The following is a 27,124-nucleotide window of genomic DNA, read 5'->3' as shown; positions in this document are numbered from 1 at the left end:
ATGTGGAAATGGTGCGCAAAGCATTTCTGAGTTAGAGTCAGGGGTTGTGACAGCAGGATTTGTTTCCTTTTGTATTTGACAAATCTGCATTGTGTGTCCACCCTAAACTTGTGGGTGGTTGACTTTCATCTTGTCTCATCCGGCTGCTTTGCTTTCAGGGCATATTGTTTGCAGAAGTCTCTTGATTTCTGTACTTGGTGGTGCTTGCAGAGAAAGCATTTAGGTTTGTACTTAGTAGGAACTTGGACTCGTACTGAAATCATTTCATCAATTTGAAAAAGCTTTCTGCTTTTTGTCTGGAGATTTCCCTTTTTCATTTGTTTCTTTTATCCTAAGCACTTTTTTTTCCTATGAAAAATCTTTATCACTGTGTGAATTACTTAGTCTGTCTCAGTGTTCTTGAATGTATGAATGTATGTAGCTTATGATGCTGTACAGCTGCTCTTTTGTAGGTGTGCATCTTTCTACCCTGTGTGCATCTTTCTCCCCCGTGTGCAACTCTTCAAGGAACTAAAAGTCCATGAAATAGCTCGTATCTCCCTTCCATTTCCAATGTGGGTTGTGAGCTGTAGTGCAGGGAGGTGGGCAGCCTCCCCAGGAAAGAGCAAGAGGAGTGAATAGACCTCTGAATGTTGGAGAGAAATTTAGGTTGCACTAACACCTCCTAAGTCTGAAGACAAGCAGATATTTTAGATGTGATGGCAAATTTTGCAAATGAGACAATGTGACAAAGTCTACAAGGAAGAAGCGGAATTGTTAGCAGAGGACGGGGCTAGTTCAATGGTGCCAGTATAACCTTTGCAGACTTCTGACATGCCAGCTGAGAGTGCTTTGTATTGGTTCTGCCTTCCCCATGACCTCCTGTTCGGTCCTCTTTGCTCTGAGTGCTGCCAGGTCCCTTCCTAAGGCAGCCATTCCCTCCGCAGCTGTGGTGCATGCCAGGCATGCCTTCCCTGGCACCCACACCACCACAAGACCCATGTTCCTGGTGCCATTCCAGGGAATGCGTAGTTTGTCACCTGAGTTTGTCTGGGCTGGAAGCTTCTGTCCGAGATCTGCTCATTATTAACTCCTACCTGCCTTGAAAGGCATTGCAGCTAAGCCAGTTTTAAAAAGTGGACTGGAAGGAGTAGACTGACAGAGCTTTAGGGCAGGATGGTAGGGCCAACACGAGCAAGGTAATCTGCATTAAACATAACAGTAACAAAGACCATTGTGGGACATATAACATAGAAAATTTGGGCAGCTTGCTTCTTTGAAAATCCCTGGATACAATCTTCTAGCTCCCCTAGAGGCTGCTTTAAGCCAACTATTGCTGCTGTCCAGATTTGTTCCAGAATGAATTGGAGATACTGGGTAAACCAGGATTGAAAGGTTTAAGCTTCTTCTACTGTCCCATTTTTGTAAAAGAGTGGTTCCTGTTCCTGTAAAACTGGGTCAGCAGAAGCACTTGGGATCATACCTTCCACCATCTTTATAGCTAAAAAGCTGGCCTACATCAGTTTAAAAATAAATCTCTCAAAGGAACTTTACCCTAATCAGCCCCTATAAGTGGCTGCCTTGCTAAGAAGCATTTCTCCTGTTTTAGCCATGAGGAAAAAGAGGTGATAAGCACAAATCTGGGTTACTAGTTGAGAACATGTGTTCCCCAGGTGATGTGTAGACTGCTAGACCTCTGTATATCAAGGCAGGCTATTAGGCTCAGCTGGGAGCTGGTGCAGCACAGTACAAGTGCTATGGGCAGAGGAACAGGTTGTGCAGGGGGGTTTCTCCCCAGGCTGGCTCTGCACTGGTCTCCTGGGCTCAGTTCCATTAGTCATTGTAGTGCATCTTCTGGAGTAGTCGCACCTGGAAGCAAGCCTGTCCATGCGCTTGGAGGCAGCTCTGCCAGAGCATGGGACAGGATGGATACATGGGACAAAAGCACAACTCCTGATCTGAACTAAAGCTCTGGTGTGGGTGCAGCCTCAGCGTGCAGTGTGACATACCGCAGTGCCACAGGGCATAACAGCGCTGGACGGGCTGGTCCAGGACCCAGGAACCCTTTGAGGGTGCAGGTTACTTCAGATGCGTTTGGTTGGTCAGAGCACAGCGTGGTCTTAGGTGTGAAGATGGTTCCTCAGTGCACAGGGGTCCTCTCCCTGGCCTGCAGCAAGCCCTGTCAGTACAGGCAGTGCACCTTCCCTATAGGCAGGCACATAAGGGCCTTTGGAATGGCAGCACCTTTTAGCAAGGATCCTGATGAATATACTTCAGGATGGCATTTGGATGTTCAGCCGTGCCTGTACACTGAATGAAACATGGACTTCCTAGTGCGCACCTTTACCAGCCTCAGATTTGTTATCTAATTTAAACTGCATCTTCTAGTGGGATGATGTTGGTTTCCACCAGGTGACAGACGCAGTCATTTCATTACTGTTGCCTTCCCTTTTTGCTTTATCTTTGGAGGTTATGAAAGCTCAGTTGACCTTTGTGCTCTCTGAATGCATCAGGAGTGAGCGCTGCAAAGCTAACCTGGTTTTTAGAGGTTTCTTTCCAACTCTTGTAGTTCGAGTTATGTGGTTACTTCCATTCACTTCCTTTTAATGACCTTTCTGTACACAATTCCCACTGAGCTGAAAGGTGATAAGATTTAGACACTGTATATGAATTTCTTCCACAAATTGGAAAAAAAAAAGGGGACACACACACATACACCAATTAACTCCAAGATACCAAAGAGGGTAAAAAAACAAACCCTGGCAATTGTGGCTTGAGCTGATTCGCAGAACTGCAGAGGGAATTTTCAATGGCTTTCTCATCCTAGGTGGCTCATTAAAATTTCCCAATCAGGGCAAGGTGTCTGAGCTGTGTCAGCTCCACACTGATGAATCACCCAACCTCTTAAGAAGGATGGTTCACAGTCTTTTTGTCTCCTGTTGATGCATTCTTTAGTTTTGGTCCTCAAAAGGGCAGATTTCACCATGCCTTTGAATGTTTTCAATTTTTACCGCGTGTGGCACAATCTGACCTATATCCGAACACAAAGCCTTGAAGTTGGCTCACCATTTTGCCTTATTTTCCCCCAGTTAACTCTCCTTCCATTTGACAAGGTAAGGAGCAGAGCCTCTTCAAAACCACTTGCTAACTGTGTGAACTATTTTCTAACCTTGAATATCCAAACTGGGATATATTTTAATTCTGTTATTTGAATGTATAGTGCAAAAGTGACTATAATATTAAGCCTACTTTAGAGAGACGTTGTGACCAACTCTACATGTGGAAAAACCTGGGCTGGCAAAATGGTGGCAGCACCAGACAAAACAGTACTGAAACAGCAGTTGTAACTGGAATGCAGTTCACAAGTGCTTTGGGACCATTTCTGCTGCTTCTTCCTCTCCACCCTTCCACTACATCAACACTCATAAACCCTCTTTCCTTTCTTAATGCATAGTTCAGACAGACACGATGTAACATCACCAGTTTAATTTGCTCCTTGCATTATGAATGTGGCAAAAAAAATAAAGGAAGGGCTGAAATCTAGAGCTGAAGACTCCAGTTTCATAGTTTTCCAGTTGTACATGCTCCCCATGCTCTGTAGGTGCTTCATCCCACTTCAGCAAGTAAAGCTGGCAGAAGAACTGGATTTATCTGACCCTTCCTTTGAATGATACATTCAAGTACCTTGACTTTCTAATGCTGGGTTGTTTAACCTTATCTCAAAACCTCATCTTCTGAAGCCCGTCTCTTTAATTACATCTCAAAGCACAATGCTTTCACTACTAAAGGCTAATGCAAGAATCAGAGTAGCTGTGCTTGTGTGCCATTTTCATAGATTTGCTCCTATTCTAATAACTAATCAGTAAATGGGTGAATACTTTGTGAAGGGGGGAAAAAAAGGCCCCACAAAAACCTAACCTGTAAAATAAACCATCCATGTCTGAATAAACCCAGCATCATTAATAACTGGTAGGGTGTTAGAAGTTTAGTGCAGGTGATCTGAGCTCCTTGTATTTTCTTTCAAAGAGGCTTTTTTGGACCATATATTGTTTTTACATGAGGTGGAGCTGGTATAACTCCATTACCTCCACTGGGATTACTCTGTCTGTAGCATCCATATGTAACTGAGGTCAAACTCAAACCAACACCTTTCAAAATCCTTGTGTAGGCAGTGCTGAGCCAGGGATTCACATCAGCAATGATTCCATAATCCTGAAGAGTCATGTAGTCTTTTCAGCTGTTAATTTCCTCACTTGATTTTCTAGAATTTTAATCTCAAGCTTTATTTTTATACCTTGGCCACTCTGAATTAACTTGCTGCCTTCCACACCTTGTCTCTCACATGTACAGCCAGTCACAGATGTGTCTGCAAAAGCACAGACCAGTTCCCAGTGTCTGTAGGCTTGGCATGTCCTCTCTAGACAAAAGCCTGGAAGGAGAGCCTTTGTCCCTGGTAAGCACAGGACATGTGCAGCATTCCTGCCATCCCAAGCTCCTGCCACCCTTGTTCCCATGGCTGACATCATGTAAGCCCCCATGCAAGAGCTGTAGCCTCCACATGGCCCCTCACCATAGGCCACATCGCTTGGTGGCACATGGTGCCTTGCAGGGCTCCTGCATGTTGTTCCCATGAGTGGTCCATGGGAAATACCACTGGAGGAGAGGGCTGGCTCAAAGAGCATGGCAGGGCAGCCACACAGCCATTAGGCTCGTGTTAGTCTTGTGTTTTTCATGCTTCCACCTTTACAGTCCCACTGTCACAAGCAGGATGCTTGTGTGGATGATGATGCCTGAGATCACATGGCAAGGTCAGCTTTGGTAAATATTATGGCAAGGCTCAGGACCACTGTTATGGCAGAGCTCTCATCTCAGCTGCTGCAGTCTGTTCTTCTCAGGGCACCAGTCCCCAGCATGTAGCAGCACCTAGTACTTACCATTATGTTGTCCTTTGTGACAGCACAGATCTTCACAGCACTGGATGTTAAAGAAAGGTGCTGTCAGGGGACAGGGACAGACATGTTTTGTACCACTGAGTGGTCTGTATAGCTATTGGAAAGGCCTCCCGCTTCTCCAGGTGAAGCTGCAGCCAGGCAATGCCTGCTCCTGCTGCCTTATGGAGGAGTAAGGGCTCTGGCTTTCGGAGGAGGCACCCAGGCAACTGATAACATAAATATATCTTTCACTTGCTTTGTTTCTGTGTGTTTTAAGACCATCTCTCTCGAAGGCCTCCCCCCCACCCCTGTTTTTTTCTGCCTGCACAGCTGAAATAAAACCGGCGGTGGAGCCACCTTCTCTTGCTGAAGTCTGGCTGGCAACAGCCTGCCCTGACCTGAGACACCAGCCATTGTTAAGGGTATAACACATTTACATATTTTGCAATAAAACATCAGTTATTTGCATTACTGTGTCAAGTTTTATTTGATTCTTTCACCTAAAAATGACTCATTTTCCTTTCTTGTATTTTAAAAACCAACTACTCTAAGCTTGTTTGAGAATAATCAAAAATTGCCCATTTAGCTAGAAGTCATTTTCTTTTCAAAAGGCAAATGTTATTTAATCTTTCAGCTGTTCATTGTGCCATCATAAATACTTTCTTTTCAGCACAGTTGTGGGGACTGAAATGAGCCCACTAATTGCCTCCCATTTCGACTGACATGTGGTGGTTTAGTGGAAAGAGAACACAGCGGGGAGAAGGAAATAGGAGGCTGAGAAAATGAGAGCTAATTATTTTCACTGCCTCATGTCAGGCTCTGTGTCAGCCTTGTTTTTACAAACTGGAAGGTTTAGCACTAAATAAAACAAACTGGCGTCATGTTTTTATATACTGGCAGTGTCATGGAAGCAGCTGCACATCTCAAAGACAATATAATGCCTGCATTCGCATGGACACCATCTGACAGCCACTGTGAGCCACTGCTAATGAGGATATCACAGTGGTGCCAAGTGAAAGGTGCTGAATTATGTATGATTCTTCATCAGTGCAGCAATAGTCCTGTACATCATTATGAGACATTGTTTTGCTGAAGAGATTAAAACATTCTTAGTTCCAGACCCTGCAACCTATACAAGCTACAAGAGGTTATTAATGGAATTTTTAGGGAGAGTTTCTTGTGGATTTCTTTTTGGTTAAAAATATCTCATGGGACAAAGCTGTGGTGGGTCATGACACTATATATATAAAGAAGAGAAGCAAATTAACCATAATTGTGTTATCTTCCTTTAAATCCAGAATAATAAAATATAGTGTAGCAGGGTGATACATAATGATAAATAACCCAAGTGCTGTCACTAGATGTTCAACTCTAATGCCTTTATAACAGCAGGTTTCAGCAGCTGAGATAGATAATAGCTAAGAATGTAAAGGAGCTTCTGGGGACCTAAATCATCAACATGCTACTACTTTTAGTACCAGCATGACCAGCGTTTTTTTCATATTTGTTTCATCTTGCATTATATCCTACTTTATTTCTAATAGCCAGTTGCCTGCTACAATGCTGTGGCTTTTTTTTTTCCTTCAGTCCTAAAACCAAACAAACCAACAAAAAAAGAAGTTTATTGCAACCACTGATTTTGAAACAAATCCTGGATTTGGGCCTCCTGGAAAAATGAGGTGTCTCCCCAGTGGGAGTTTGATGCTGTTGTTGCAGGAGGCATGTTTGTTGTTTAAAGCCCGTGCCTGGTCTTTTTCATTCCCCTGTTGGTTTTTGCTGCAGACCTTAGCGCATACGGGGTTAAAGGAGTATTGTCACCACAGTAAGCTGAAGGCTTAATTTTTAAAGTGTTCTTATTTTCTGTTCAGAAGCTGAGAAGTGGTTCCAAATACCTGTGTGTGATTTGCGCTTTTTTTGTTCTACAATCATTTGCAGAGGCTGCTGATTTATTGGCTTTGTCAAAGGGTTATTCGGAAATGGTTTTGACACAAAGTTTTGCTGGTCGTGCTTCTCAGGTCTGAAACTAGGCATTTTGTTTTAGAAACAAAACCTTGAAATTCTTTATTTACCTCAAACTCTAGCAGGTAAATACTGAGAGGTAGTTTAATTGTTGAATTACAAGATGTCCAGGGAAATCTCTTTGAAGGACTCGTGTAAGTATATTTACCAATCAGGCATTTTGAACAAGCCATTTCCAGATTATTTCCCCATATACATCTGGCACTAAATGTAGTTTCAATTCAGGAAATCTTACAGCTCTAATTCATCAAAGAATTGGAATTTGTATACTTGGTTATTCTAGCCAAATTTTTGCTTAAGTGACTGAGCATCTCTCTCCTATTAATTGCTAAGTAAGAACCTAGAACTCGACTGAAAAACAGGAAAATATGTCTCTTTGCAGCACACCAACCTTGCAGTACCTGCTGTGGGATTAACAAAATGGTTACCAAGTTTGTAAGAGGAATAGCCACCTCTTTATCTTAAATAAGTAATATCACAGATATTTTCCAAGTGACTTGATTCTTAAGTCACCTAGCTGCTGTCTTCTTCCTTTTCCTTCCTTCCTTCCTTCTCTCATTTTATCTTTTGTATTCTTTATCCCAGACTCTCCTTCCCTCTCTCTCCCCTCTTTATTTCCCTTTTTTTTTCTCTCCCTCTTTCTCTCTTTCCCCTTTCCACCAATGATTTTACAATAATACAAAATGAAAACCTGGCGTGTTTTTGAGTGAGCAGACAGGTTATGCTTAGCGTGGTAACTTGCCCTTTCAGTATCTGCATGGTGAGGCTGGAGAAGACTCCGAGGAGGACCGGAGGTTTGGGGGCTGGATTTGAAGGACAGGAGAGTGCATTTCTGTCTCTGAAGTGGCAGTTCGGAGCTGGGGAAGGCGGTGTTTGTGCAGGGCTCCTGCATCCACAGCTGCGTGCGGCAGCCTGATTCGTTACTGCACTGAGAGGGCTCCTGCATGCGCGGCACATCCGGAGAGGGGCCGGGCGCTGGCAGGTGCCCACCGCCTGCCAGACCCTGGGTTTACACAGCTTGCCAGCCTTTTCTTTAGAGTTAGTCGTTCTATTTATGTTGTTTATTAAAATGAGCTCAGGTTTGTCAGACCGGGTCTGTATGGAGATGTGAGTGAACAGCACAAAATTATGAGTTGTGAAGGCACAGAAGCTCTGGCACAAGGTGCGGCTCAAGCTCTCAGGTGCGTGACACTGGTCTCATGACAGGATATGTGCTGAATTAATTGGAGGATAGTATGTTATGTCAGTGCTTTGTTATTTCCTTGGCTCAGGTGTTTTTATAAAACTTATAAATGTCATCAAGCATCTTGTCTCTAACCTTGGGTTCAGTCTGCAGTGGGGAACCCAAGTAGCGTGAATTTAGGAAGTCCTGCAAAATTCTGGCAACGAGGAGGGTGTGGGCAGGGAGAGGAGCATGGTTTGAGAGGCAAGGAGGAGTCAAAGACAGCTTGCTTCGCTGTTGCTGTTCAGTTACAGTTCTCAGATGATGTCAGGGCCAGTGCATCATGCCGTACCTACCTGGGAAGAGGCAGGCGTAACCCTGGGTTAGCTCACAACCTGAAAAAGGAGCACAGAAAGAGGTCTTGCAAACACATACAGGAAACAGAGGCACAGGGCAACTGCAGCACCTTACCAGGTTTCACAAGTCAATGGCAGAACAGGAAACTGAACTCAGTGCCTGAGTCTTGGTCTGGTGCTCTGGCCACTGGACCGCAGTTCCCATCACGCAGACTCGCACAAAACCTAACTCATACGTCCACTCTGCTCGTAAAACATGCAAGTTTTCAATGGGGACAGATGGACACACAGGGCCAAATGCTTTCATAAGCATAATCTGTTGCCGCAGTTCGGAAGTGATTATGCTCCAGTTTTCTTTTATCTTAGAATTGCCAATTCAATGCCTGATTGAAAGCTTTGAGACTTCTGAGGGCTGAGCTCCTATGTTACATTAGGAGAGATGCACGTGCAAACACCAGCAGATAATCGCGTGTGCGAACGGATACTTTTTAGGCTGCTGTACATTTGTGTGTGCAAATAGCTGCTTACGCAAGCCCCTGGCCGTAGGCGGCCATCTGTGTCCCTCCCCATTGACAGTTGTTGCATTTTCTGAGCAGAACAGGGGAGCAGACTGCCTCCCACAATCACTGAGACCTGACCTGCCCAGCCAGTGGTATGCAGTGGGCACAGACTCTCCTGAGCCCCTGGCATGTCTGGAGGAGCTCCTGTCTCTGTGAAGGGCACATCCCCTGCTGCCTGCACGGAGATGGAGACACTCTGCTTCACTGCAGCCCTGTTGTCCCTCAGGGTACTGATCTTTGGATGAACTCAGTGCACTGCACAGTATCTAATCCCCAGACACACCAGCAACTGTTGGCTGGTTTGCACCATGGACAGGTTGTCTCCAGCCCCCAGTGGGAGCCTCCCTGGGAACAAGCATGAATCCCAGTCCCAGGAGTCAGAGCCTGCAAGGGATGTCCTACAGAATGCTGCCAGAGCTGTCAGCTTCTGCAGGCTCACACCTGTGCAAAGTGTTGGGTGTTGGCCCCATGTTCAGCTCATGGGATGATTTAAGGATACTTTTCATTGCTTTGGTTTATTAGTCACTACGATTATTTTCTAAACTGATCTTGCTTATAATTAATAGTGCAGCTGGAGGTGAGCAGAAGCTGAGGGTGCTTAGTGCTCATTGGGCATTTAATATCTGAAATAATTGAGCATCCTCTTGCCTATTATTTGAGCGACTGTCTTAAGAGTTTCCTTGACTCTCTGGTCGTTTGTTCCCGGGTTCACTGGGTAGATGTCCTTAGGTCTGGCTGCTGGCACTGGCTGTGAGCACGAGTGACGGCTCCCACCACTGCCCTGTGCCCCCACCAATGTCCGGGTGTGCAGAGCTCCATCCAGATGGGTGAACCTAGCTCCTGGAGCCCCTCAGGGGATCCATAGTTCTAAAGACATCCAGACCTATCAGTGTGGCAACTGTCTCCCAGAGCGAGCTAAGAGAAGGGTGAACAAGAGAACCAGTGAATTTTCTATTATCAACACTTTTTCTACTATCAACACATTTAGAAAATGTGCATATCCTAATATATGTATATGTTTCTTATCTCTCTCACTGGGTTATTTTTTTCCCCACAGAGTTAGGTTTTATAGGATGAGGATTGGGTTTTGGGTTGTTTTGGCTTTCGGTTTTTTTTCATTTTGCTGGGTTTTTTTTATTTGTATTCTAACAATCCAGCTTTCTTCCTTTATTATTCATAGGATTGTAAATGGAAAATGTACATGGAGATGGACGGGGATGAAATTGCAATAACCTACATAAAAGATGTGACATTCAACACTAACCTACCTGATGTAGAGATTTTAAAGATGACAAAGGTATTTACAGCCTTAAAGCTTTCACAAATTCACAGATCTCAAACAAAGACATTAAAATACCACAGCAGTCGACTTTTGTGCTTGCGGAAGCTCAGTCTCTTGACAGCTTTTAAATAAAATGCACATTTTAAACAGATTTGTATCATAATAGGAGTTAGGTATTTTGGTTCTCTTTTTAGCTGACAATAATGTTAACAATAGAAAAATAAGAGAAGGAACTAATTTATATTTTCTTCTTTTAATTCCATGTTATATCCTCTGAATTTATTACCCCTTTTAAAGAAAAGAGTGTTCAAAAAAATTACTTTCTTTTTCAAGAGAAGAAACTGATTTAAACGTTCCAGGTTGAAACTTTGTGTGATTTGTCTGGGTTTGGATGTCATCCCCCCCTGTATTTTTCCTGTTTTAAACATGGGTTTAGAACTTTAACATCGTTCTAAAACTCCCTCTGTCATGCAACGATGGGCTGCAAAAACTGAAACCCCTCAGCAGACAGTGCAGCACTGAGCATCTGCAATTCAGCGTCACTGGGCATTTTACCTTATTTCAGAACCTGCCTGCAAATAGTTACCAGCCAGCATTTAGACTGCTTTTACCGTAAGCAACAGAGGCTTTGTTAATTCAGAGGGCATTCTGTTTGTTGTTATTTGAATTGTTTGTTCTTATTAATATGCTCCACTTGATAATAGCTCACAAAATAAATTTCTAAATGGAAAAATATAGAGCTTGATTGCCAATTAGGATCCTGCTCTAATGTGCACTGACAAAACCCCCCAAACTCCTGAATGATTTTAACTCTGATTATTTTGGCTACAACTGGGGGGAACCTTTATTTTTTCCTACAAGAAAATCTGAAAATCAGATCATCAACAGTCAGAATTTTAAGGAAAATGTGATAAAAGAGTATGAAAGTCAAAAAAGGATTTTTGTATTTATTTCATGCTAATACTGTTTTTATAGTTAGTGACTTTTGGAACAGCACTTGTGATATTATTATTACTACTATTATTACTATTACTGCCATTACTACCACTATTATTATTCCCTGCTTAATTTTCATCTTGGACATTTTAGATTTTTCCTTTAAAAGAAAAAAGGGGATTAAAGTTAAATAAACTAATAACCAGTTACAATAGTATTAATTTTTCACATTAACATTTTTATATCTGTGAGGAAATATTTCGAAGGATCTGTAGATATTTGTTCTTGCTGGCCTCTGTAAATCTAGCAGAATAAAACCTGCACATGCACAACAATGAAAAAGGTTTGTGCCCTCATGAAAACACTCCATGCTGTCTTACTTACTGTCTGTTATTTACAGAATTCTCAGTTTGCTTTTGGAAAAAAGGAGGTAAATAATTCCAAAATATGTTGCTTGTCTCATAAGATTTTAAGAAAGGTATTGATGTTAACAGTATGGAAATGGATGAAAAAAAGGCAAATGTTGAAAATATCTTTGGGATGTGTCAGAAACAAGTCGGGAGATGAAGAGCACCTTATAAAACTTCCACCGTATTTTTTTCAGCCACCATTTGTAATGGAGAAATGGATTGTGGGGATAGAAGAGCACCAGTCTGTAGAATGTGTTGTTACATACGAGGTAAGCTCTAAGAAACAAATAAAAAAATTGTTTACCTAAGATAAAACCTACATGGGTGGTGTGGAAATAGCATCCTCTGGCTTTGTTATAGCCTATAATCATGTCTCGGCAGCCTGTAATTAATTGTAAAACTAAAGTTCAGAGCAAAAGATGAATGAAGTTTACAGAGACTGCTGCCTGGCACAGCTCTTCTCAAGGACAAAAACTTCTTTTGCTTGAAGTGCAATGGACAGTGTTGTTTGCATTACTGGAAAAGACTGTTTTTTTACCTTTCCAGTAAAGTGCTGATTGGAAGAGCAGAGAAACAACAGGAGAAGAAACAAAATAAGAAGTCATGAGTAAAGTAAGATAAATAAAACCCAGAAGGCCATTTTATGTGATAGAAATTAGCCTTTGTAAAAACAATTTGCAGTTCCTTACAAAAGTGTTTGTAAAGACCAACACTGTGTGTCACAAGAAGGCTAATAATTGCGATTCCAGCTCTGTCCTGAGCAAGGGTTCAAGCAGTGATGGAGAGACAGGACCTTGCTTGCCTGTCTCAGAAGTGAACAGTAGTTTTCTTTCAGCCTGAAGTTTCTCACAGGATTCATAGGCCCTTAACAGCAAACTGAAGAGTGTGATACTCCACTAAGCATTTGTGGAGGGTTCCCCTGCAAAAATACCTGCTTAGTTCCACCTCTTCTAGCAAAAAGCACTGCCCATATGACACTCACATTAATATAACCACTAAAATATATTTTTGTGTTTGTAGAGGAAGGCCTTCAGATCTTTCCTCCACATGGTGCATGAATTGAAAGTTATTCACTACCACATTTTTAGCATAATCACAAAATGCCAGCCAAAATTATCTAGAGTCTAAAAATACTTGAGAACTGGCTAAGTGGTTTTGCAGAATAGACTCTATATGGAAAATGCTGCTGCCAAGGCACTAGTGGAAGTTCCCTTGTGGGATAGTTTAGTGGGTTGTGTCCTCATGTGCATTATGTCCTCATGCATGTTGTGTCCTTCCTGAGCAGAGTGACGTTAGAGCCCCCAAATCCACGAAGCACATCCAATCTATCTGCTGGAGCAAGGTGAAAGCACAGGACGAGGTCGAGACCGTACAGCTCATGATACACACCTCACTCCCCAGCTCAGAGGGGAATTCACGGAGCAGATCTGACTCAAGTAAGTCAGTACACATGAAATTTATTTCTGACATGGGCAAGGTGTATATGGGGAGAACAGCAAAAAGTCAAATCCATTGTTCTGTTCCAACAACAGTGCACATCTTGCAGCATCAGCTGGCATGGTGGCCACTGTGATGTCTTTGTAGATGTGTACAGGAGCATGGTGGCATGCCTGACTCAGCTTAAAAGCTAAAGTTTGGATAGTAACATATTCTATATCACAATGTGATTTAAGGGGGATGACATGTATGCTCCTATAGGAAGCATGCCAGAAGCAGTCCATGGTGATTAGCTACATGTCTTTCATCTACTGTCATCACTTGCAGTTACACATCAACAGCAGACAGAGCTCAGATATTTTTGCTCCAAAACCCTGAATGCTTCACATCTTCCAACAATAAGCAGCCTTAAATCCTGACACTTTTTCAGCCCCTTCCTTGGGTTGGCTTTGGGTCAACCTTTCAACCCCATCCAGTAGCAGTTCACTGGGAGAGGCGTTTCTGCCTATGGTCCAGGCTTCTTTCCCACTCTGTTGGCATATATGTACATGTCCATGATAGCTTTCCATGATGACAGGTCTGCTTTTCTCCAAAGTCTGCTTGGGGATGCTGCATCAGGGTATCAGACAGCAAATTTTCCATTCTCCTCCAAATTCACCCCTCTTCACCAAGACAAGAGCATGCTCAGCTTTGTGGAGTCATAGCAAAAGGATTTATATGGAATTATAGCACCCCCAGAAAGTATGCAAAGCCTGGGGTGAAGATATGTGTTCCTCAACCAGGATGCCAGGAAGGCATCTGCTGGGAAGGAAGATAATCTCACACATCTCTACTCTCTAACTGCTGGGAATAATGAAGTTTTCCACAGCTATTTTGACAATTTCGGGAGCCAGTGCTTTCAGCACATCTAAAATGGCTGCTCTTACTCCTGAGCAATTGGGATCCACTTGCAGCACGACTGCGATTTGTCATGCAAGTGGGATCTAGAGTACGTCCTGAAAGATATGTCTTCTCTGCAGATTACCTCTGTTGATGGAGGTTATCTTAGTTTCGAGATGATGAGCCATATAGCCATACCAAATTGTGGTCTTGTACCTCTATAGGTTTGCTCTGACACAGTAAACTGAGCTGTTTTCATTCTTTTGTGGTGAGCAGTGGGAGAGCTTTAGCACAAGGAGCTGTTATACAAAGGCACTAATGTATTGTCAGTACCCAGGTAAATAGGCACAGTTCAGAGGAGATGTGTTACTCACCAGCGTGAAAGTTATGCCTCAGCTGTAGCAAACTTCTTGTCTTGTCTTCTTTACAGACCCCCTTGCCCAGGTTTAAAACACCACCAAATCCAGGCACAAAGGTGAGGGTAATACCTGTCTAAGAGGCTAAAATAACCAGCAGTGAAGGTACTACCCCTGGGGACTGCCACAGACAGGATTTACAAGAAAAAAGAGGCTTATAAAAGGTGGAAACAAGGACAGGTGGCCTGGGATGAATACAGGGATGTTGTCAGGGTAGTTAGGGACCAAGTTAGGAAAGCTAAGGCCCAATTGGAGCTAAACTTGGCAAGGGATGTTAAAGATAATAGGAAGGGATTTTATAGGTATGTAGCGGCTAAAAAACAGACTAAGGACAATGTAGGCCCCCTCCGGAAACTTTCAGGAGAACTGGCTACACAGGACTTGGAGAAGGCTGAGGTTCTGAATGGCTTCTTTGCCTCGATCTTCACTGGCAAAGGCTCTGACCGCAGCACCCGAGTCTCGGAAGGTGGACACAGGGACTGTGAAAACCTAGACCTTGGGCCCAATGTACATGAGGATCTGGTCCGAGACCATCTTAAGAACCTGAATGTACACAAGTCCATGGGACCTGATGAAATCCATCCACGGGTCCTGAAGGAGCTGGCGAATGAAGTTGCAAAGCCACTGGCCATCATATTTGAAAAATCATGGCAGACAGGTGAAGTTCCCGATGACTGGGAAAAGGGAAATATAACCCCCATTTTCAAGGAGGGGAAAATGGATGACCTGGGGAATTACAGACCAGTCAGTCTCACCTCTGTGCCTGGCAAAATCTGGGAGCAGATTCTTTTGGAAGGCATGCTAGGGCACATGAAAAAGAGAAATGTGCTTGGTGACAGCCAGCATGGCTTTACTAGGGGAAAATCCTGCCTGACCAATTTGGTGGCCTTCTATGACTGGGCTACAAAAGTGATGGACAGGGGTGGAGCAGTTGACGTCATCTACCTGGACTTGTGCAAAGCGTTCGACACTGTCCCACATGACATCCTTGTCTCTAAATTGGAGAGACATCAGTTTGATAGGTGGACCACTCGGTGGATAAAGAACTGGCTGGATGGTCGCACTCAAAGAGTTGTGATCAACGGTTCAATGTCCAGCTGGAGACCAGTAACGAGTGGTGTCCCTCAGGGATCGGTGTTGGGACCAGTCTTGTTTAATATTTTTGTCACTGACACGGACAATGGAATTGAGTGTGCCCTCAGCAAGTTTGCCGATGACACCAAGCTGTGTGGTTCTGTTGATGCGCTAGAGGGAAGGAATGCCATCCAGAGGGACCTTGACACACTTGTGAGGTGGGCTGATGCCAACCTCATGAATTTTAACCATGCCAAGTGCAAGGTCCTACACCTGGGACAGAGCAATCCCAGGCACAGCTACAGGTTGGGCAAAAAGGAAATTCATGGTAGTCCTGCGGAGAAGGACTTGGGGGTGTTGGTCAATGAGAAAATGAACATGAGCCAGCAGTGAGCACTCACAGCCCAGAAAGCCAACTGTATCCTGGGCTGCATCAAGAGGAGCGTGACCCGCAGGTCAAATTAGGTGATCCTGCCCCTCTACTCTGCTCTCCTGAGACCTCACTTGGAGTATTTGTGTTCAGTTCTGGTGTCCTCAACATAAAAAGGGCATGCTACTGTTAGAACAAGTCCAGAGGAGGGCCACGAGGATGATCAGGGGACTGGAGCACCTCTCGTAAGAGGACAGGCTGAGAAAGTTGGGGCTGTTCAGCCTGGAGAAGAGAAGGCTGCGTGGAGACCTCTTAGCAGCCTTCCAGTATCTGAAGGGGGCCTACAGGGATGCTGGTGAGGGACTATTCATTAGGGACTGTAGTGACAGCACAAGAGGTAACGTGTTGAAACTTAAACAGCAGAGGTTTAGGCTTGATATAAGGAAGAAATTCTTTACTGTTAGGGTGGTGAGGTACTGGAATGGGTTGCCCAGGGAGGTAGTGAATGCTCCATCCCTGGTAGTGTTCAAGACCAGGTTGGATGAAGCCTTGAGTGATATGGTTTAGTGTGAGGTGTCCCTGCCCATGGCAGGGGGGTTGGAACTAGATGATCTTGAAGTCCTTTCCAATCCTATTCTATGATTCTATGATTTAGCTCAGTGTAGACAGCTGGTAGTTCAGAATTCATGTAAGGAAGATGCTCCCGAGGCCAAGAAAGGTGAGAGGCAGCCCCACAGGACACACTGCGAGGTCTCTAGGCTAGAGACCATGGCTGGCCATAATGAGCAGGGACTGAACAGCTTGAAGGCACTGAAGGGAGCCCTTCTTTCAGGACAGCATCAGCCCTGGTGGCCACCTGAGAGTTGATAACAAACAAAGACTCAAACTCAAATTATGAGCCTGTTGCTTCTAGGTTTATAAAGTCTGTGTTTTATATCCACAGCCTTGGTAGGAGGGCACGGGAATGGCAGAGGAGGTGGTTTCTTGCAAGTACATTTCAGCATGCATGTTTCTTTGGAAACCATGACTTTTAAGGAGGTTAAGAAGCAGAGAAGGCAATTCCCATCTGTCTTTCCATGAAAGGAGGTTAATCTCTCAGTGCAGCTGGAGGTACCTGTGTGGCACTGTCACGGGAAAGACAGTTTCCTTTTGACATATTTTATATTAAGTTGAAGTGATTTAAATCTCTTGGGATTCAAGCAAAGTCTGGGGAAAAGAGGAATGGAAGAGACCATCCCTTGCATCTGAACAGGAACAATCTCCGCGGCAAAATCTTTTAAGCAGCACCCCATGTTTTTTGGCCAGAGCTGTGGCCTCGGATAAGAGGAATTCCTGGTCTCTGCTCTGCCCATAAAGCAGCAAACCAGGCAGTCTTCAAAGTTCAAATGGAAAATTACAACTATTGAATTTGCTATAGGCTTTCATGCAAACCACAGGACTAACTTTCAAAAGCACTTCAGTGATCTCTGAGAGCTACAACTTTTGTTATGACCCCAAGGCTGTGACAGTAGGTGTGAGGGAACTGTAATGTCCTGAGTTGCTCACAGTTAAGCACTGTATAAGCTATCCTGGCTGAAGCCAGTTGATTTTCTGTGTGAAGCCACTGTGATATAGCTGCAGCTCAGACTCAGTATCTGGAGCATGCAAAGTGGATTGACTTCTGAGTTTGTAGTAATAATAACAACTGAAGTGGCTCTAGTTGTTGTGGTGTGTAGGAGTCTGAAGAGAAAGTAGTGACTGGAGGTCAGTGTGGCTGCCGCATTGGGAATTTGCACTGAGGGTCTTCACTGCCTCTGTATCTGTCCTCAGTAACAAATGGCTTGACCACAACTGCTGCGAGAAACCCAGGTAGAGGGTGATACTGCAACAGTGCTGGCACCTTGTAGCGCCTGCTCCATGCCTGCTGTGCTGATCTCCAGGCTCCTTTGCAATGAAAGCTGCAGAGAAATCTGCCGAGGCTGCCAGGAGCATCACAGGAAATGTATAAAACCAGCTTGCGCTAAAAACACAGAGGAACCTGAGAGTGAAAACCTACCTGAACAGCCAAATAGATGGTTCAGTGTCTTCTAGTCTAAGCTCTAATCTACACTGGCATCAGAAATATTTGTATCACTTGCTACACTTGTTATTTTAAACTGTAGAATCATTGAATGGTTTGTGTTGGAAGGGATGTTAAAGATCATCTAGTTCAAACTCCCTGCCATGGACAGGGACACCTTCCATGAGACCAGGTTGCTCAAATCCCCATCCAACATGGCCTTGAACATTTCCAGGGATGGGGCATCCAGAACTTCCCTAGAAAACGTATTCTAGTGTCTCACAACCCCCACAGTGGTTCTTCCTAATGTTTAATCTGAATCTACCCTCTTTTGGTTTAAAACCATTACCTTTTGTTCTCCTTTTACTACATTAAATGTCTAATATTATGTAACATTGAATGTACTGAAACCTAGGACTATTTGCTGCACGGCTGTGAAGGGAAGGGTGGTTTGAGGTATGCTGAGGTTCTTCTTAAAGAAACCCTGGTACCCAACCCCACACCATGGGTAAACCAGTTCACTGACGTTCACAGAAAGCTGACTGTTTCCTTTTCCCTGCCAGGCATCGACAGCCAGTGGATGCAGACGCTGCGGATGCACCAAATAGCAAAAGCCATTTCTCATCAGCACAGCCACCCCCACAGCCCAACCACTGTCACCCACTACCTGCCCTACCTTCGCAGCCAGGACTCCTACGCCGCTGCCGTGAGGAGGACACGCGGTCCTGTCAGTTACCAGTTCACGTCCATCAGCCACTCTAGAAACTCCTCTCCCTTTTCGCACAGTCTGATGAGAAATCTCTCAAATCTGCACCTGAACTCGAAAGGCAGCAGCACCTCCAGCACAGCCTCTGAAACCCCTTCAGAGAGGGACAGGTCTGCCAGCAAAGGCAGAAACACTTCTCATGGTGCTAACTCCCGCAGCTCCTCGGACGGGCGGCGCAGTGGGACCAGCTCCCCAGTGCCCCCACAGCTCCCGAGAAGAACCTGCAGGACTTCCTCACCAGCAACCCCCCAGTCCTCCCAGCAACGGAGGTACTCCCGCAGCTCTCCCCAGCCCAAGGCCATCCCGGGCATGCCTCCACAGGATGAAAGCGAGCCCAGGAGGGGTGAAGTGGAGAGCAGAGTCAGCGAGGGTGGGTGGATAAAGGTGCAGCATGCAAAGAAGTCCAGCAGGCAGACTGCCAGCAAGCCAGGGAAGGAGAGGCCCCGGGGGGGCTGGCGGAGCCGGAGGACGTTCTAAAGAAGGAATTTGCCCCTTTATTTAACTGAATGTTCAACCTAGAGAAGATACACCCTATTCAATTTGTCGCATCGAAGGCAGGACACCACCTTCCTTGCTGGCCCAGTGCCTGCCAGCAGAAAGGGAGAGATGCCTGCCTCTTCTCTTGTCATGGTCAGTGACAAGGGATTTCACTTGATTTTCTCCCCTCCATTTGGCTGCTCATTCTCAGGTGACTTGATATCCACTGTTTTGCTTAACATGTCAATAATAAAAATCAGTAAGGCACAGCTGGGTGCCATAATGAAAGGCTCTCCATTTCATCCTTAGGGAAGGAGTTGTGCTGCTACCTCTCCCCTCACCTTGCTTATGTCCGCAGGAGGTGAGTCAGGCTCCAAGTGGGGTCTCCTCACCCTTGTTCATTCTGCTTCTGTCAGGGCTGTAAGAAGAGGTGGTATGTTATCAGATCAGTGTAGTCTGAAAATACAGTAACAAAGGGTTATTTCTATTCAGGTCCACTCCAGTAGCTTCTCTTCTGGACTTCCAGCTTGCCATCCCCTCTCAGGAATTTCTCACCTTGCTCTTTACTAAAAGCCCCAACACCAGCTACATGACACCACTGAGCACACTTTGTCATATACACAGTTGTCATAACCAAAAGGAGAAACAGAAGCAAGGCTTTATTCTCTCTGGGGGGAGAAAGTAAAAACAGAGGGAGAAAAAGGCATTGCCTTTATCAGTTACATCTAACCCGACTGAGGCCTACCATAATGTTTATCCCTCGGCAGCAGGCATTTTTTAATTGAATTTTTTAATGTGGCCAGACTGTGTCGCTTTTGTCTTTCAGTCTTCAGGTAGTAAAGACAAGGTCAGCGAAGTTTCTGATTAATGTGGTCTTTAGCTCCACCGAGAACAAAGCCACAGCTGTAGACTCACTCAGCGTCAAGAAGTTTCTTTGTGGCCTTTTCACTCCAAGTTGATTTCACACAATTAAAAAGGGAAAAATAAAAAGTGTAGAAAAAAAAAAGTTAGGGTTTCCCAAGATACAAGAAGCAGGAAAAAAAAGAAGAAGAAACAGATAAAGGAAGCTGAACCCAAAGCAACACATGGTACCCACTGAAAGCCAAGAAACTGTAAATTAGAGATGCCTTTGAACAAGGTGCTACATACCATCCACATGTGCTTTCTGGCACACTGCGGATAGCGATGCTGGTGCATCAACCCCTCAGTTACGCCCATCACCACAGCCCTGGCACTGGACTGTCTAAGGGACACAAATTCCCTACTCCACACAAAAGCTGCTCCTGGGTGCACATGCAGCTCTGCTCCCTCTGATTCCTACCAGCCCCAGTGAGGGCTGAGCCCCATGGTGAGTTCCCAGTACCTACCAGAGTGAACTGGGATTCCCATTTCATTAATTCAGGACAAGGTCCATAAGAACCAGTGGAGCAGAACACAGTGGATACCAGGTGTCAGGAACTGTATCGCTGTCATTTAAGTACATTTTTCTCTGACAACAGGTAAGAGCAAAAAAAAAAAAAAAGCTTTACCTGGAAGTGAATGGGGCTGCATGTGAAACTGTGGTAACAAAGCTTGACACTTTCTTGTGGCTTCAAACTGGTTGAAAGCTAACCCAGCTTCTGGCCCTCGTGTACTTAACCTGACAACTAATCTGGGGGACGTGGAGACAAGCAACGAGTGGATGTTTCTTTGTCACAGCTTCACCGGAGACTGATACTTTGCCTAGGTTGGGAATCCTTCTGTACCCTTTTTTGCCGTGACCAAAATGGGCTGGAGGCTACCAGCTGCTAGGAACTTGCTAGAAAGGAGCTTGCATTACTGAGGTTTGGATACACAGAAGTGGGGCCTTGTTCTGCAGTTGGGCCTGTTCGGATCCCAGGCAGCAGCTGGACATTTTGAAGGGCTTTTGAAGGGTTCTGCTGACAGCTCACAGGGGGCGACGCCAGGAGGGACTGCAGCGCCCTGAGCAGGGAAAACCCACCCCAGGGAGCCAGGGCTTGGAGCTCTGGCCTGGGAGCTCTGCCCTGACAGTCCCGGCGGTGGCCGGCGTGGGCACCCAGACAGAGCTGACGAGAGGGGAGGCTGCAGCGCGGAGCAGAGGGCGCAGAGTGTCTGTACTGGTCTGTTGAGGAGAGGGTGAGCAATGGGCAGGGCTGCACTCGGTGGAGGTCCTCCTGCAGCAGGGGCTGAGCCTCGGGACACTGTCAATAGACTGAAATGTCAGGGAAGCTGAGAGGAAGCAGGACTGCTTGCTCCAGGCCCAAACTGTGCAGGGGCCACGAGTGTCCACGACAGCGCATACAGGAAAGGAGGAGGGTGTTAATGCAGGAAGCTGGGAACTAGTAACAAAAAATACCAACAAAAAAAAAGGAGGAAGAGGGCAATTAAAAGCAAGGGGTTTCCTCCTAAACCTGTTGTCCCCACTCAAGAACTGCTTTGCAGTTCTGCAGGGGACTAACGAGGAGAGGTATGCTGCACCACATAATGAGGAGAGGTATGCTGCGAACAGCCGGCTGATGCACCAGTAATAAGGATCACTACTGGTGCTGCCAGGAGAAAGCGGTAGGCCGCAGTAGTAGGGGAGTCTATTTTGAAGGGTACAGAGGCACCCATCTGTCAGCCTGACCCAGTCTCAAGGGAGGTGTGTTGCTTACCAGGGGCTCCTATCAGGGATGTTTCTGAGAGGCTGCCTGGTCTAGTAAGTTCCAGTGACTACGATCCACTTCTAGTGGCCCGTGTGGGTGCTAGTGACATAGGCAGCAATAGCCTGGGAATCATGAAGAAGACTACAGAACCCCGGGAGAGGTAGCCCTAAGGGCTCTGGGGCTGTTTTTTTCATTGATCCCCTGGGTCAAAGGGGAGAACCTTAAAAAGGCTAGGTGTATTTGCCAGGTTAATAAATGGTTAGTACAGTAGTGTCATAGTCAGGGGTTTGAGTATCTAAAACATGGGACTCAATTTGGGAGGCCAGGTCTACTGGAGGCTGGCAGAGCTGGTCTGACAAGGGGAAGAGCTGCTTTGGTAGGAGATTTGCCAGGCTGGTCAAGGCAGCGTCAAACTAGATGAACTGGGGAAGAGGGGCATCGATCCATTCAGTTGCCAACACCTATAATAAATGCTTGGAGTGATGCAGAGCTATTTCAGCCACTCCAGCTAATGAGTCGGCTTTATTTGGAGCTCAGCTCATATGGCTCTGTACAAATGCCTGTCATATGGGGAATAAATGAGAGGAATTAGAGATGTGTGCATGAATAATCCATCTCCCAGCTCAACCCCTCACACAAGCCTTTCCTTTTCCCATGCAGCCTTTGCACAGAAGGATGTCTGTTTGCAGAGGTGACAGCCCAGTGGAGAATCCAAGGGGCCCCAAAATCATAAACAACCCCAGGCTGTTCCTCACCCTAACCCCGTGGGACATGAGTAGATTGACAATCCATCCCAGGGCAGCAGAGCTGCAGAGGCTTTTTATGGCCTAGCCAGGAATTTCATCCAGCTCAGTGTCTGATTTGGACAGGACTGTAATCTCTCTTGTAACATTTCTGGTTGTTGCTTTGGCCTCATATTGATTTCAGAGGACATTCTGAAATGTTACGCCTGTACTGTGCTGAGCTTCCCAGGGAGATAAACAGAAGCAATGGTCAGAGATGGGAGATGGGATGGCTGGCTGACCCCTTTTCACTGAGGAATGTCTGCCAGGTTCCAGCCTGTCTGTGTGTTCCTGCCTTTGTGTGCTAGGGAGGATGTGATCATCCTGACTGGGTAGGATGGAATGACTGTGGGACCTGGCCAGCCAGTGCAGCAGACCTGCCTGCAATGGGGTGGATGCCAGTGGCCCCTCTGCCTCCTCATCTACACCTGATCTCAGTGATGCCATGCCAGCAGATGAAACACTGCCACACTCTCAGGAACTACAGTTTCCAGGGCTGAGGTTCACAGGGGTTGTGGCTGGGTTATTTCTATGAAATGCTGGAGAAAGCAAACCCAGTTCCTGTTCAGCTGGGAGGGGACCGTGCCCATTCTTGTCTGCCCCCAGTACTGCCATGAGTGAGCTAAGACACTGTAAGAACCTCCTTTCTCACTGGCATCACTGTGAAACAGGAATGATGTTTTGGGGCACTGTTTACTTTTTAAAGAAAGTAATTGCTGTTGCAGCAGCTTTGCTCTTTTTAACCTGTTCCCACTGATTATTTTCTAGCAGTTGGCCATGTCTGATACTAATGCCACCGTCCCTGGCACAAAACCCCATATGCTTTGCTGAGCTGATTTAAGGAGCAGAAGTTGCTCAAACCCCCTGGTTCTCCCCTCCCTCCTCACTCACAGCAACAACCCCTGCCTGGGCATCCATTACCACTGTCCTCCTCTCCAGGTGAGATGAAACCCCAAGTGTTTGAAGACCTTTCTATGAACTTGCTGCCAAGAATACTGGATAAAGATATTCTCATCAAAGATAAGAAGTCGCTTTTCTTATTTTTTTTATATTGTGCTAGAGAATGCACTTTGACCTAATTATTATTATTATTACTTTAGGCTGGGAAAGACAGGCTGTTATTTTTGTGGAAAAACCCCAAACCAAGAGACCTCCTGACATCTCGTGTCACTAAAATGGATTAAAATAGCTGTGCTACCTCTGAAAATTACATGACACAATTATTTTCTATATATGTGTCTACCATAGAAGGGGTTTTAACATAATATTCTTATCTAATGAAGTGTCAAAGCATAGCAGTTCAAGCCAGTTTGTTGCAAAAAGTTAGAGGTTCTGGAGGAGAAGTCTATTATGGCACTAACACTAATTAGCATCTGCCAAGATCATGTTTGAGTACATATAAATACAGGGCATTTGAGATGACCATCTCAGAGGACAGAGGAACAGTGCTGGGAAGTGGCAGCAGCCGAGAGTGGCTGAAAGCATGCAGCTGCTCTCTGCAGGTCTCACCCCAGCACCACTTCCATTTCCCACCACTTCTGCCCCAGCCTTCTGCCTGCCCTGAGGGTTGGTGCCTCTCCACTTAAGGAGGTGGTTTTGCAGCTGCCGACAGACTACAGACAGAAACACTGTGCAATGTAGGATGAAGTGGCTTAATATACCTGGGGCTCAACATGCATGTTTATTTTCCTGCCTTAGCAAGAAAGATGAGGGCTCCCTGCAGCAGAGAAAGGGCATTTCCCTCATGCTGTGAAAAACACAGGAAGGGCCTGAAACCTTATGATGTGCTGTGACCCCCACAGCAGGCAGTAGTGAGCCCTTAGAGAGGCTTTCTACCGGTCACGCTGCTTCCTCCCTCGTGCTGATAGAGAGGTCGATGCAGAGAAGGTTAAGCCTTTCCTCTTGCTCCTGTCCTCTCCCAGCAACCGCCGCTATCTGAAGGCTGGTGAAGACACTGCAAATAACATTCACAAACTGGCAGTGGCAAAGCTTACATAAAAGGGCAAAAAAACAGACTGCAGTAAGCATTTTTTATTATTTTCTGATAGCCTCCTGTTTCCTACAGCTATGCATTTGCAGAACATTTTCAAAGCAATTTCTTTATGATGTGACTTAATCTATTTTGTGTTTTCAAAGGGAAATACAAATCAAAGCCCAAGAGTGAAAGGGCTGGGATCTCAAGCTTTTAAAAGCGGCTATTGCATATCAACAACAGCTACTTTTGATCAACAGCTTTTGCTACGTATTTTGTGAAATGGCCACAGAATACTCAAAAGAGCATTGAAATTACACTTCCATAACATGCATCACAATGCTCTGGGCTCTGAATGATCTGCTATGATGTCTATTTGGAATAATCATTAAGCTTTCTACAAAACCTGACCACATTTCAGCCATTCTCTTAGTGCACTGACTAATATAGTTTTCTATAGGCATTTGTCAACTGCACTTTTTTGTCTCCCTGGACTGTATTTATCCCTTTGGTTTTCCTTCTCTTACTCTTTTCATTTTTAAGGTCCCACCAGTTTGCGTCAAAGAAACACAGTATCAAATAGAATGGGACATGACCACCTTTGATTCAGCATGCAGGATGCATTTCCACCATGCCTTTCCTAACAAGGAATATATAGCAAACCACAAGGAGATACAAACCTGTTAAATTAGAAGGGGAGAATCGTTTTTCTGTGAAGAGGGAAAAAAAAGCAAAAAGCACACTAATTGCATTGCGGAGGTATTTTGTGGAACTTGTACAGTTGGTCTCGGCTGTAAACTTATTATAAATGCTAAAAACTTAAAACTTACATTTATTTTACAAATTCTGGTTCAACCTATCAGAGCACTATGTCGAAGTATTAACAGTAAAATAGTACTTCATTAAAATTCATGTCTAGCAAACATATAGAGGTCTGACTATAATGAAATCTCAAAAAGTGGCCATCCTCATGCTTCTGTACAAGGTAAGTGTCCTTTCTGGGTTGCAATCAATAACAGTTTACCTGATTATACACTTTATTATGTCTCATACTGTAAGGTTAGCCACTGGAGGCTGACATATGAACAAATACACGTGCTCGATCAGATCTTTTACAGCAACACACCTTTCAAGAGAGAAAAACAATTAGTGTGTGTTATAGGTTACCGATTTACAATTTACATCATAAATCAATGTCTGATTATTTTAATGTGAAATGTTTTTAGCTTCATTTTATTGCACTGACGGTTTCAATAACACTATAATTTGCTCAGATGAAGAGGTGATTGGACAGCTCTTACAGAAATTTTTAATTACTGTCATTAGTGGCTGCAATCTTACTCTTTTCTATGGAGCTTAGATACATGTTATTGCATTGTGCTACAGGTACTCTGGGGTCATGAGAATCCAGACTCTCCCTTTCCTCTGAAATACTTGCATCTATAAATCTGTGTCACTGTGCAAGTCCCATCACAATAATTATGAGCATCACACAAACATTAATTAATGTATCCACATGCTATTTTAGGTAGGTAGAAATGTACTGCCCCAGTTGGTGGGGGGGAGAGCGAGGGGGGAAGGAAAAAAAAAAGAGAAACTAGAGCATAACATGTGTTGTCCATAGACCGGAAGCATGTAGAAGAGCCAGCAGGAGTCCTGTCTCCAGAGAGAAAAGCTGTGTTGCAATGCCAACAGCTGAAATCTACAGGGTGACATGGAAGACAGCACTTGTCCTCCATCCCAGCAGACTAAAGGTCACATTTACTGTTTCTGTTTGTGACAATGGAGCTGTTGTTGTTAGAGGTCCATGTTCTTGCTGCTGCTTGAAGCTCCCAATATGTAAACAAGTTTGATTACCCCAGATGGGTGCAGAAAGCACTGCATGCTCAATCTACTACAGAGCCCTCTTTAATTTCAGCAGATTCCCTCAGTAGGCCTTCCAAGGGCCACTACCATGTACTGGCAACTCATTTCAAGGACAGATGAGAATTTAAAGACTGTGTTTTTGGAAACTTCTGATTCCTATATACTCCAGATAATCTTTGCTGACATGTGAGGGGTGAGCTCGCTCCGCAGCTGGGCAGCAGGGAGACGGACAGGCTGGTATCACTGGACAGACAGTGCAGAACCTGGACAAATGGGCAGAGATGTTTTCTCCCACTCATGTTAGCTTGAGTTAAATGTATCTGAAAATGAAGTGCTCACCTGGATTCAGCTCTGCATGTCCTCAGCTAAAAATAAATAAATAAATAGCTGGATATAGGACAGTGGTGCTGGCTATGTCTCAACAAACATTAAGGAACTTTTTCTATCATAGTACAGCCAGTTGATAAATTTGTTCTGCCCATCCACTGAGGGCATCTGGGCCCTGCGTAGTAGAACAGGGGTGTGAAGAGCATGGAGAAAATGTGAAATTAAAACAGTGGAAATGATTGCAGTGCACTTCACAACACCCATCTCCTGAGTTACAGACTTCTGTTTTCTGGTACCCTGCACTGCACCATGGGAAGGTAAGCCCCTGCCCTTCACATACTTACCATTTATTTTGTCCCTTTCCTGCCCCCTTCTCTCCAGTCCTCTGCAAAATATATGAGTGACATACACAATTTTCAATAAATTAATCCTTTTTCACT

At 44.9% G+C, this 27,124-nt stretch overlaps 1 protein-coding gene across 4 annotated transcripts in view; it reads left to right on the top strand.

The window, feature by feature from the left end:
- The window catches only part of MAP3K20 (mitogen-activated protein kinase kinase kinase 20), a 92,795-nt gene extending 73,415 nt beyond the window's left edge, over positions 1-19,380 (top strand). For all 4 annotated transcript variants that reach the window (XM_034065386.1, XM_031052177.2, XM_031052175.2 and 1 more), the window contains exons 17-20: positions 10,188-10,304; positions 11,830-11,904; positions 12,921-13,071; positions 18,413-19,380. In XM_034065386.1, the coding sequence (XP_033921277.1) occupies positions 10,188-10,304; positions 11,830-11,904; positions 12,921-13,071; positions 18,413-19,092 (1,023 nt within the window). In that variant the 3' untranslated portion in view covers positions 19,093-19,380. The remainder of the gene's footprint in view (positions 1-10,187; positions 10,305-11,829; positions 11,905-12,920; positions 13,072-18,412) is intronic.
- The last annotated feature ends 7,744 nt before the right edge of the window (positions 19,381-27,124 follow it).

The sequence above is a fragment of the Melopsittacus undulatus genome, chromosome 8, assembly GCF_012275295.1.
Source record: "Melopsittacus undulatus isolate bMelUnd1 chromosome 8, bMelUnd1.mat.Z, whole genome shotgun sequence".
In the NCBI taxonomy this organism is placed as follows: Eukaryota; Metazoa; Chordata; class Aves; order Psittaciformes; family Psittaculidae; genus Melopsittacus; species Melopsittacus undulatus.
Note: the sequence above shows the minus strand (reverse complement) of the source record. Positions and strands in the feature narration are given on the sequence as shown.